Genomic DNA, 12656 nt, shown 5'->3' with positions numbered 1-12656 from the left:
CTCAATGCAAGAATGAAGGCTTTATTTTCCCCAAATTTTCATTTATAAAAATAGTTTAAAAATCCTAATTTCCAGTGTGTACATTAAAAAAAACATATCAAATCGCAGACCAACAATTCCTCCATGGAGAAACCAATCATTTCATTCCGTTAAAAAGCATCAGTAGAATTCAAAGCTAGGGCAGGCCTCCCTTAGGAATTCAGAGGTTAGGAAACGTGTAGTTTCCTTAAGGCACTTTTTTGCAGTATGCTAATTTGCATTATAATTATTCCTGAAATCCATTCTAAATGCATCTTGATTTCAGAAAAACCAGCCTACAACCGTCCCGTGGGGTTCACTGCTCCAGAAAAAGGGAAAAAATGAGCAACCTCTGATGAGGATGAGGATTCCTGCCAAATCTCTGCATGAGTTGCTGGCCCTCAGCAGAGGCTGCTCACTGCCTCTCTGTATGAGTGGCTGGTCCTTTCAAAGGAAGTGTCCTGCAGGAAAAGGGAACGCACGGGCTGGGAAAAGGGAACGCACGGGCTTGGCTGTGGGTGGTTCATGTTTGCTTCTGCACATCCGAAGAGGAAATCGTTTGACGTTTTAAAGCAGAACTGGGCAACTTTGAGTAGCCCTTTTCATGGACTGCATTGCCGGCTCATACAAGGCAGTCGGGGTGTGTGGGGGGGGGGGGGTACAGAAGCCATCACTGAATATTGGAGGCCTCCATTGGTCAGGATGGGCCAACTTACCTTGAAAACAAGCCCACTCCATCCATTCTGAGCGGTTTTGCTGGCAGCCTTCTTTTAAAAACACACACCCAGAAAGCTCACTTAAAAGTGGCAAAAAGTGAATTTGGTGATCCACAGGGACCATGGTACCTGGACCAATTTGGGCTTGGCCCACGAAGATGTGTTTGGCATGCGCCTCCATCTCCCGGCATCCCTGGCTCTTTGTCCATGCTGGCAGGGGATTCTGGGCATTGAAGTCCAAAGCATCTGAAGAGCTACCATCTACCTGCCCCTGATCTAGGGTGCCAAATTCATGCAGATGTAGGAAGTTTTACAAGAAGGCCAGTGTGTCCATCTCCATTATCAATCAGCTTGCTGAGGAACCCCAAGAAGTTTCTAACAAACAGGAGGGTAGAATCAATTAATCTGAAACGGCTTGCTCGGTTTAAGAGATGCCGCAAGCACAATTCGCAATGCATGTTTAGGCAATAAAACCTCCTAAAACCCACAGCATTCCCCGGCTTCCGTATCTAACAAAATGCAGGATTGCATTTTGAATTAACATCTGAAAATGGACAGACAGAATCTCTAATTGCAGATGCCGGCTGGAAACTCAAGCCACCCAAAACCTGTGCTATACTGCCACCTTGTGGCAGAAGCTGGTTGCTTTCCACCTTTCCACCGTTCCTGACTCGAATAGCAAATTTGTCACGCTCACAGTTCAATCCAGTGCAAACTGTTAGACTTTTTGAGGCTTAAAAGCGGAAGGCCAAGGCAGCCTCACTTGAGTAGGGCATCCATCGGTCCTGCTTTCTCGGGGGTTAAGCCCCACTGCCCACAGCAACACTGCTTTCCAGATATTCCTGCAAAGAAAGGGCAAGCCACCAAGAGTTTGGGACTAGCCGGCGTTTTAATCCTCCCTGGGCTCAGCAAGGCAAGATCTCAGGAGCCATGGGATGCCTCCCAGCAGACCCAGGTTCTGCAGAATAATTTGGCCCAATCTGCATAATTTATTCAGACAGCGGGTGGCAGGCTCTTCCCCATCCAAGGTTGAGAGAGTATCCAAGGTGAATCCCACACAGAGTGAGGCTTAGCTCTGTCATAACATGAGCCCATTTCATTTCAATGTGTCTACTCTGTGTAGGACTTACCGGTCATAGACCCAAAGGCTGCAGGCTAAGCTGTAGAACCACCAGACTCTACCTTGACTCCCAGTGCTCCTGACCACGGGCTCTGCTGACTGGGAATGATGGGAAATGCAGTCCAAGCACATCTGAAGGGCATCGGGTTGCGGGAGGGTGGTGCAGGGCAGTTCTGCTAACGTCGTTCTATAACCCCTTCCAGAACAGAAGCCAGATCGGGGCCCAGCAGGGAAGCTACCTAGCCCAGGTAGGAGGAGCTGGGACATGACTCCTCACACACAAGCTCCCAGGACTCGGCTGCTCCCCCAGGGAACTCACAGCCTCAAGATGTGGCAAGGACTAGCAGCTTAGATGGCTCTGGAGAAGGGAGGAACAGACTGGGCACTTCCATCAAGGACTCTCCCCGATGGGACCCCCAATGCGGAAGCAGCATATCCCGGAAAGCAGGGGCCACTACCTCTGGACACTGCTCCAGCGATGGGGACTTCTGTCTGATCGCAAGACCAGGGGCTCCAACACGGCCCCTTGTCCTCGTGGCCAATGGTCAGGGATCAAAGCTGCCCCGGAACAGAAGGACTTTGCACCGATCCGCAGTGGGAAGCACAGAACACACGAACAGCCAGAGGACCCTGACGAGCCGAGCCGAGCCGGACGGGTTGCTGGGCAGCCACGGCGGCTGTCGGGACGGAGGGGCGAGGAGCAGCGGCCGCACCCAGTGGCCCGGCTCAGCCGAGCAAAGCTTCGTAGTCAATGTACCAGGCCACCTGGCCGGAGCTGGGGTCCACCCCCGAGATGGGCCACTTCCGGGGCTCGCGCCCCGCCCGGCTGACCACGGTCACGATGTCGTGCTTCCCCTTGCCCATCACCAGCACCGCCACCCGCTTGGCCCGGTTGATGAGCGGCAGGGCGAGCGTCATGCGCTGGTGGGGCTTGACCGGGCTCTCCGTGAAGACCACGTCCGGGGGGCCCTCGAGGCCGGCGGGCGAGTGCGGGAAGAGGGACGCCGTGTGCCCGTCGTGGCCCAGCCCCAGCAGCACCAGGTCGAAGCTGCTGTTGGCCACCAGGGCGGCGATCTCGTTGGCATACAGCTCCGGGCCCTTGTCTTCCTCCACGCACAGCCTCCGGTTGAGGTGGACGGGCATCGGGTGGACGTTGAAGAAGGAGAGCCGGACATGCCGGATCAAGTGCTCGTGCAGGTTCCCGAAATTGGACTCCAGGTCGGTGAGGGGGACGCAGCGCTCGTCCACCACCCACACATGGCTCTGCTTCCAGGGGAAGTCGAAGTGGTGCGTGGCCAGCCGCTGGAACAGAGCGAGAGGGCTGGATCCGCCCGAAAATGCCATGTGGAATTCCCCGGATCTCCGGACGGCAGCCAGGGCAGCGCTTGCTATGTCAGACGCCAAGCGGCAGATCAGCTCCTCGGACCACGCGGTGATCAGCTGGCTTTGCCGAAAGTTGGACTGGATAGTTTTGTATTTGCCCGGCGTCTGCTCGTCCGCGGCATCCATCACCTCCAGGGCCTCCTTCGCCACGAAGGACACCTCTCGGCCAAGCATCTCAAAATCCAGGAGGTGCTTGTTTCCTGGGCCCCCAGGGTACAAACGGGGGACTTCACCGGCCAAGCTGTGGAGCAACGGGCTCCAGAACCCCCAGGATGCAAGAAGGTTCTCCGTTGTGATGAAAGAGTCTTTCTTGCCGTGGTAAATCCTGGAAATAAGAACAGACTGAAGGAGATTGGGAGGGCGACTACCTGGAGAAGGGCCTTCTCCGTGGTGGTCCCCCAACTGTGGAATCCGCCCCCCAGAAAGGACCAATTTGGCCTGGCGCTGTCACTTTATTCTTTTCAGAGTCAGTTCAAAACCTTTTTATTTTCCCAATGTTTTAAGACCTGCCTGTTTTAATGGGGGTTTTATTATTAGCTAAATTTTAGGCCGCTGTGTTTTAATTTAATTTCCTTCACCACATTTTGTATTGTTAAGCCGTCCCGAGACTTCGGGAATGGGACGGTCTACCAAAATCTTAAATAAATAGATACCTGGAGATCAGGTGGGCGTAAGGGTCCCGCTCCATCACTGGAACATACACGTGGTAATCCGAGAGGGGCTGACCAAACAGACGGAGCTGTGGGGGATTTAGGACTCTTTTCCAGCTGTCTTCCGGCATGAAAGGTTCGAACAAGTTGCGACTCACGAGGACAGCGGGGGAGTTCAACTCTCCGTGCCCGATGTAGAAAACCAGCTGCCGCGGTTTGCAGGGGCTAGAGCCAGCGTCCCACGTGGTTTCGTTCTGGGTGCAGTAGGCCCGGTTCTTGAACAGGACGCGGATGTAGCCGACCCGCTCATCCAGGAGTTTGCCAGAGATGAGGAGGAAGGGAACCCCCTCCCAGCGGAGACTGTCCAGTTGTACCAGCACCCCTGAAACAGCAGGATGATGGGCGAGTGAGTGGCACAGCCGGGGTGGGAAACACACGCCCTGAGCCCCATGCGCCTTGACACGTGGCTTATGCTGTTTTTGCCAAGACTGGCTTTGTGTGTTTCTGCTCAGGCCCCGGAGTTCTGAACCCCGGTTCTTGGCCAGGAGGAAATGAGCCGTTTTTGTCCGGCCACACACCCTGTGGGAGCTGTTTTATGGGCAGGCCACTGCCCACTCCGTGGCAGCCATTTTGTGAGCGCGCCCACTCGATTCTCCCAAATATGTCCAAGAAGATGGGAATCCCTGGGTTAGGAGAGGCCTGGAACAAACCTGCCCGGCCAGGAATCTGAGCCCAAGGACTGATTCTCAGGTGCACCGACCTTGCAGGGGTGTTGTGCTGGAAAAGTGAGGGAGGCAGTACCTGGAGCTCGCTAAGGAAAGGTCGGAAGAAAACACAATCCGGTACTGCACTGTGGCACGTTCAGATCGGGGCGACTGAGTCGGCCGCGACACTCCCCAGATCCAGCCCCAGCCCCACCTGGACCTCGGGCTCACCTGCGAAGGTTGGCGTCCTGCTGAAGTAGTTGGGCGGCTTCTGCATCTCCTCGCTCACGTGGCTGTTGTAGCCTTCGTACTGGCCGACCACGGCGCTGCTTCTCTCCAGCCCCCGCAGGGTGGAGAATGCTCGGAGCTTGCCTCGGAGGACGTCTTCGGAGCTGCTGATGTTTCCCGGCAGCTCCATGGCGAGAAACAGCAGGATCTCGGTGAGATGGTTTTGGTGGATGTCGCGGAGCACCCCGTATTCTTCGTAGAAGCTGGTGCGGTCTGCGTGCCGGGGAAGGGAACAGAGGCAAGAGCCCGATCAGGCCGGGTGATGGTGGGCGACCCATCAAACTCTTTCAAGGATGTAGGACCACCAGGCATCACTCCGGATTCATCATTGTGAATCCTCTTGGCATTTACTCCAACAAGGAGTCTGCCAATACTGCTAATAAACAAACCCAACATTCGGCCGATTGCTCCATAGAGTAGTATCTTTACTGACATTAATATTAATTCCTTATGAATATACTTAGTAACAATGTTATTTGTAGTGTAATAGTTAATAAGTATGTATCAGCAGCCATGCATTGAATATTCATCATTTTAATATCACTAATGCAGTGCATTTAGGATTGTCATAAGATAAAATCGGATGATATATTTACTTAGGATGATGAGAGTTTCTGTGTTTCTTTTAGCATCCTGACACAGTCTCTTGTTCCCAATAGAGAAAAGATGGAGGGCCTAGAGATAATCCACAAGCTGGATCTGTATTCCTAGCATCTGATTCTTACAGATCTACTGCCACTGTACATGGAGGCTCTACCATGGAAAGGGCCTTTCCGATGGTGGTTCTGCTTTTGTGGAACATTCTTTCCCTGGGAAATGCATAAAGCAGCCTTCAGCAATCTGGTCCCTTCCAGATGTTTCGAACATCCATTCCCACCTGCCTCAACCAGCATGGCCAAAGGCTGCAGTCCGGAAACATCTGGGGGGAACCACCTAACATTTTCCCTGCTCATTTTAAGAGGTGCAACCATATATTTTTTTTTAGTATCGCTACACCTGTCAGGTGATGCCTTTGTACACTGTCTTGTACAAATTGCCTTGAAAGCTGCAACCTTTCACAAGATTCGTGCCTTGTTCGTTTGCAAAAAGATCAGCCACACAAAGCACAGCCGTCCTGAACGGAAAAGCCCGTGTCCCGTTCCGCCGGTTTGAAGGGTGTCCCTTCGCCTGCCGTCCTCGGAGGAGCGGATCAAAATGAAATTAAAGCACAAGAACAAGAAACGAAGATCTGCGTGAGACCCGCGAGAGGTCTCTTGCTGCAGTGCCCTTGAGAAGGGACAGCAAGGAAAAACTCCAGGAGGTGAAGTTTTCTTCCAGCCTCCACCTCTTTCTGGGTGATCCAAGATTTGGGGAGGGCGTGCATGCAGGAAGGAAGGCGATTCATCTCGAAAGTGTCCCAAATTTCTCCTTCAGGCTGCCTGCACAGCTGCACAACTGCACCGACTCTCCCCCCTCAAACTTTGGAACGAGGAAATCCATCTTCTTAATCCGAGGCGCGTACATTAACGAAATCGATGCTGCACCGCCTTTCGCTGGGTGGCTGGCAAGACAGTCACCATCTGGGGGATGGGAGGGGGGGAAGTGGGAGAGGGAATAGTGCCTCCCCCCATCGCTTTCTGAGCTGTCACCTTTTCCTCCCCGGGAAGGAGAAGCCGGAGTGTGTCAGGCCAACATAATAATCATAATTTGGACCAGTGTGCCTACGTGCGTTTATAGATCATCCTGGAGTTTTTAATAAAGTGATGGCGAACTGGCAGCTCAGGCGGAGGCTGCGGAACGGGGGGGGGGGTCCAGCAGGAGTCCCTGGGACCAGCCTGGCTGCAGAAGGGACGTACACAACACTGCAGTGCCGGCCAGCACAGCCGTGCCCTTGACTCTGCAGCAGTGCAGGCTCGGTAGTCCCGCCGTGCTGGGAACTGGGTTCGCCGGCCGGGGAGCAGCGAGACCGTAAAGCTGCACTGCAAGGAAAGCTGCCGACTTTCACGGACCCCGTGCCCCAGGAAATGATCCACCGGGGTGGGGGCGAGGCAGGATCTTTCCCAGCCCGACCTGGAAATTGCGGGAGAGTCATCCCCGGGCCCTCTGACATGCAAAATGCGTGGCATGTGCCATTAAGGGGATCTCAACACTTCCCTCAAGTCGCCAGTCCTCATGGGTCTTTATCACTTAAGAGAGAGACCTGCGCAGCTGCTTTATACAGCTTCGGGCCACCTAACCCAGGACTGCGGTCTCCATCTGGGTGCCCTCCAGGGCTTTGGAATGACAGCACCCATCAGCCCCAGCCAAACCAGCCAAAGAGCAGGGTTGGTGAGAGTTGCAACCTAAGACATTTTGAGGAAGCCTGTCTGGGGGAGGGTGGCCTGCAGTGGCTCAGTGGCTCTCCAAGGCCTTTGGCAGGGTCTTTTCCCAGCCTTAATGGGGGTCATTTCCAATGGAGCTGGGCCAATCGGTAGTTCTGCTGCCAAGCTGAGATGTCTCCCCTCCTCTAGGTTCGGGGCAAAAGAATACCACCTTCTTTGCAGGCTGTGCATAAATCAATGGAATCCTTTCTTGCAAAAGGTGGTGAGGACTAGTAACCTTAGGCGGCGCCTCAAAACAAAGAAAAAAAGTTTGCATTTAGAAAGGAGAGGTCTATAAGGCAAGACAGGTTTTTTTTTGTAAACCATCTTGAGATTTACAATAATTAGATGGTATATAATACATTCAAAATAAATAAATAGAATCATGCTGTTCAGAAACAGTTTGAATGCTAAACATCAGGTGCCAGGGATAAGTTCTGGGAAAGGTTTATGGGTTGCCCAGAGACATTTGTCTGACCAGCACTGGAAACAGTACACTGAGTTAAGATGGAAGATTGCTCTGAATTATGATTACCTTACATTTATATCCTGCTTTTCTTTTTCTTACAACCTAATGCAAGGTGATTTGGAAGGTTGTCTCTTTTATCCTCGTAACAACCCTGGGAGGTAGGTTAGGCTGAGAGTCCCTGACTCTCCCGAAGTCACTCAGGGTGCTTCATGGCCAAGTGAGGGCTAGAGCCCACATCTCCAAGGGTCCCAGTCCAGTGCTCTAACCACTAGACCATGTTGAATGAGCCGGATCCGCTGCTATACAGCAAAGCAAACCAGGAACGTGGTTTCCGAGCCTAGAAATGCTTGCAAAAATCTTGAGGCTTAGAAACAAGACAGCAATAAAATCTATTATTACTAATTTTCCTAAATTGGTAACTCTAGGAAAGAGGCCCATACCTGGGAGATAAGAGGCAAATGACGGGAAGCAGAAGGGCTCACGAGCTTCTTCTGGGCTTTACAGAACCAGGTTCGCCTCTTGCCTCTGCCAAAGGGGCTAGCAATGCTCCCCCTCTCAGTCCTTCGATCTGCTAAGCTAGGCTAGCTTGTGGCCTACCCCGCAGGGACGGTTTACAAGGCTGAAATGAAGACTTTCACAGCCTTTGGAAATCAAGAGGGTGTAACCCAGAAGGTTTATGGAGACGTGGATTCCACTGGGTGGATAACAATATGTAAAAACTCACAAAAACCAGTTTAAATATGATGAAGGCGGGTGGCTCTCCCCTCAAGCCACGGTCTCACAGCCCAAGGGCCAAATTTGGGAGAGATTCCCGGGACTGCATTCCCCTAGTGGGTGGGGCTAAACATGAAAGGGGAGGAGCCAGAGGCAAAGTGGGTGGAGTGATATTCCAGTGGCTGAAAGCTCTTTTTGCAGGGAAATGAGTCTCAGGGGAAGCATCTAAACCTTCTGTATTTAAAGCCAAACCCACGTACTTTTCACATCCACCGTCTCCTTCAAGACGATTTCCACCCGTTCCACGTGGTGCTGGTTCCAGATGGAGTCCAAATGCTTTCGGTTCTGGTCTCGGAAGGGCAGGATGTGAGCCACTGCCTTTGGGATGTGGAGAGGTTGGGAAGGGAAGGGAAGAGACAAGATCAAAACATGTACGAGGCTGGAAATCCTGAGGCCAGCATTTCGTCACTCCTGGCAGAAGAAAGAACTCGCAACGGCCGAGGAGACGCTGAGCAAGCTGCAGGGAAGCAAAGAAGGCAGGCACTGCGAGGGAGAGGCGGGCGCTGAGCTCCCCGGACGCTGGGTCCCTTCCTTCTGCCATCAAATTCCTCAGCAAGATCCCAGACCCTGGCTGGCTACCGGAGCTTGTTAGGTCCGGAAGCCACCCACAGATGGGAGTCGTATTCCACAGGTGTCGAACCTCTTTCTGCCCGTTCCGTTCTGGAGAAGCTCCCAGACGGAGGCTTATTTCAGAGCTGGGCAGGGCTAACGGCGAAAGAGGCAGGGTGAAAAATGATGAGGACGTTTCAACCTTCTGGAAGGGGGAAAAACGTCACAGAAGCTGGGAAACCACCAAATGATTGGGAATTGGGAGAAGGGTGTACAGACGGGGGGGGGGGGAGTACGCCCATCTGGGAAGCCTGAAATGCCAGATTTTGACACTGGGTCTCCCATAGTTCACTTAAAAGAGCTTTAATTTGCAAAAAGTACTCAGGGCACAAGCGAGCGGGCCTTTTCCTGCGCCTAAATCAGGAGCGTCAGCATCTCACGCCCTGGGCTCGGCTCTTGCCAAATCAATGCGGGTCCGACATGGTCATGTGCCTCGGAGGACGAGTCGCTTCCTCCTGGACAAAGGGGCCTTCCTTGCTAGCAGACATCTTCCCCAATCCGGAAGTGCGACGCTCTACCCCAGCCACGACCAAAACGGACAGCTCCGTCTCCTCGTACAGCCAGGGCAGCCCAGCTGGAATTGTTTTGGTGGGGCTTCTGGGGACCTGTCGAGGGTTTGTGTCTCTCCCCTCCATTCAAGTCAGAGCCATCCCCGCATGGAGATAAAGCGAGGCTCGCTCGCATCTCCTTGATGCACTAGCTTTCTACGCTGAGGGGCAGGTCAGCACAGAGGAGCTTGCTGCCAGGCAAGGCCCAGCCCTGCAGCCCCCAGAGTTCAGAAGGCACAGCCCGACTCCTTCCATGAGGATCGCGGCTCCTCCTGCACATGAGCGCACGGGGTTGCTGTTCATGGGGCGGACATTCCTGAACCTGAAGAGAGCAGGTAACCACTAGGCCAGCCAGCCCAAGCGCAGAGCGGTTTGCCATACACCAGGAATGCTGGGGCCACATTTCCATTCTGGAGCGTTTCTGGGCAAGCACATCCCTGTGGCAGGTTAGGCCACTGGGATGGTGCGGGGGCACCAAAAGTGTGGTGGGAAGAGGAATAAAGGAGGGGATGTCCTTGCAGGACCCCAAATTTTGAACCACTGATATCGCACACCCCAAAGCCAAACCTAAAAGCTCTTTTGAGCCTTCATCCCAGATGCACTCTGCGCATGCCTAGTGGCACCTGCTCCCTTTTCATTTCACATATTCCCACACCCTGTGAAAACAGCTCCCAGGGCTGAGGTTCCCTCAGGCAACCTGGAACCCACTTCCCAATCCGTGCAAATGAAAATCCCCATCCTTCCCCGCCGACGCATTTCTCCTGCCCTTTCCATCACCTTGGCCTCAGCCGACTCGGCCCCCGTGCAAAACGGCTCGGTTCCCCACACACAACAATGGAGGATTAAAAAGGTGAAATACATGCGGCTCCACATTTTTATCAAATTAAAAGCCTCGTTGAGAAATCAGGAGGCTGGCAGCCTCGCTGTTCAAACGTAAGCGGATGTGGAGAGAGCAGATAGATTAGTCAGCAGAATTGCAGGAGTGACCTTGGAGGGGGATCAGATGTCTGGAGTTGTGCTGGTGTGTCCCCCCCGCCCCTTCTGTGTCTTTGCTCACGCAGAGAAGTGGCGGGTCAGCTCCCCGGGAAAGGAAAAATCCCCGTAATAAGCAGCTGATCCCATTATTCGGGTGGCAGGGGAAAGAGCACGACTTGGCTCATGGTTTTTACTTCCCCAGCGAAACATGGCTTTCTTGGCACACAAAGCACAGAAGACTGGTTTATGGAGTCAGGCTCGCGGGTCAGCTGTTCCCAGAAACCTCGCATGAAAGGTGGGCCTGTGGGGAGAGGACCACCCCCCCAGAGCTTATCAGAAAATCTCTTGTGACTGCCCTCTTTCCAGTAATTCCATTTTTAATTCATCGTATTTTTTCTCTCTCTCTTCATCCCATGCAAGCAGAAAAACAGTGTGCAATGGAGAAAGCTGGCTGCTGGTTTTCTTCTTGCAAGGGAATCTGTTTTTTAATTCATTGCTTGGGGAGCGCCCAAAATGCAACTGACAGCAGGTCGCCCTCTGAGAGTGTGGGCCGTGGGGTGTGCCACCGACAGCACGGCATCCCCAGGCGACAGAGGGCGGCGTCTTCAGAAGACAAGGCTGAGATCAGGAGATCGGAACGTCTAGAGCCAATTCTGACCCACCTACACAATTAAAACTGCTGGGCACGTGGCCTCATGTGGCTCAAGGTCACAAAACCTGTTGTGAACCAACCCAATCGTGACTCTTATCCCTGCAGGTCCTCTTCCAAGTGCCTCTTTCAGGGGAAGATCAGAAGAGGGAAACAAGACAGACGGACTTCTCCGTGGTGGCCCCGCAAGGTTTATTATTATTATTATTATTATTATTATTATTTATCGATTTATATCCTGCCTTTTTCCTACAAAGGGCTCAAGGCAGCTTACAGCTCCTCCTCCATCTTATCCCCACAACAACAACCCTGTGAGGTAGGTTGGGCTGAGAGTCTGTGACTGGCCCAGAGTCACCCAGTTGGCTCCATGGCTGAGTGGGGACTCGAACCCAGATCACCTGAGTCCCAGTCCCATGCTCTTAACCAATACGCCACACTGGCTCTCACTGGTTTACCTGGAGCGCAGTGTTGTTCTTTCCGTGCCAGATTAATACTTTGCTCCCAGGCATCCGACAACACACAGTAAGGTGTTCAATGACTCATGGGGTTCTTACTGGCCTTCCTTTAAAATGATTTTCTATTTTACAATATACGTGTGTTCCCGTTCTGTGATTATATTGCATTGTGGCTGGGGGAATTATTCTTTGCAGGTTAGCCAGAGAGCAAAGGGCTCGAAAGGGAGCGTCACGACTGGAGGAAGCCAATGCAAAGATGCTCACCTGCTTACCAAGATAGTGGTCCACGCGATACATCTCCTCTTCCCGGAAGAAAGTGCTCAGCTCTTCGGCCAGCTTTTGGGCGGAAAGGAGGTCGTGGCCAAAGGGTTTCTCCAGCACCACACGCAGCCAAGCCCCGGCCGCCGGCCTGCAGCTGCTGTTGATGTTTCGGGCGATCTCTGCGTAAGCAAAGGGCGGCACCGAAAAGTAAAAGATCCGTCCAGCTTCTTGAAGGCCTTCCTGGCTGAGCACAGTCTTGATCTCCCGGCTCAGGGCGGCATAGTCCTCGGCTGTTTTGAGCTGGCGATACTCGGTCAGCTTGAGGAACTGGTCTTTGACAATGGCGCACCTGTCTGGAAGGACGTCTGGGGGACACACCAGGTTCTTCAGCCGGCCAAACATCAGCCTCCGGCCTGTTTCCAGGTCCGCCTGCGCAGCCCCGTGGAAGGTGAAGGTGTGTCCATTGCTCACCTCATCCAGGTAAAGCTGAAACAAACCCTGCCACAGGTACTTCCTGGCCAGGTCTCCCGTGGCACCCAGGAGGACCACGGAGATATGGCCACGAGACTCCTTGGCCAGGGAGGGGGCAACTCCCAGAAGCAGCACCATCAAGAGGGCAGCTGTCGGAAGCATCCTGGGAATCAGGGCAAGCTGGAACGAAGCAAGAAGTAGAAAAGAAGTCAACCAATACAAGAAAA

At 53.2% G+C, this 12656-nt stretch overlaps 1 protein-coding gene across 5 annotated transcripts in view; it reads right to left on the bottom strand.

Annotated features, from left to right (window-relative positions):
- The window catches only part of H6PD (hexose-6-phosphate dehydrogenase/glucose 1-dehydrogenase), a 42692-nt gene that overhangs the window by 27453 nt on the left and 2583 nt on the right, over positions 1–12656 (bottom strand). For 3 of the 5 annotated variants that reach the window (XM_044445486.1, XM_044445485.1, XM_044445487.1), the window contains exons 2-6: positions 11962–12609; positions 8662–8779; positions 4823–5092; positions 3891–4269; positions 2–3562 (exon numbers count right to left, since the gene is read on the bottom strand). In XM_044445486.1, coding sequence (XP_044301421.1) covers positions 2581–3562; positions 3891–4269; positions 4823–5092; positions 8662–8779; positions 11962–12591 — 2379 coding nt within the window. In that variant the 5' untranslated portion in view covers positions 12592–12609 and the 3' untranslated portion in view covers positions 2–2580. Of the gene's footprint in view, position 1; positions 3563–3890; positions 4270–4822; positions 5093–8661; positions 8780–11961; positions 12610–12656 lie in introns of those variants that run through there. The other 2 variants (XR_006416212.1, XR_006416213.1) reach the window with 1 other exon arrangement.

Source organism: Varanus komodoensis, unplaced genomic scaffold, assembly GCF_004798865.1.
Source record: "Varanus komodoensis strain SLA01 unplaced genomic scaffold, ASM479886v1 scaffold48, whole genome shotgun sequence".
Classification (NCBI taxonomy): Eukaryota; Metazoa; Chordata; class Lepidosauria; order Squamata; family Varanidae; genus Varanus; species Varanus komodoensis.
This window is presented reverse-complemented; position numbering and strand designations above follow the sequence as displayed.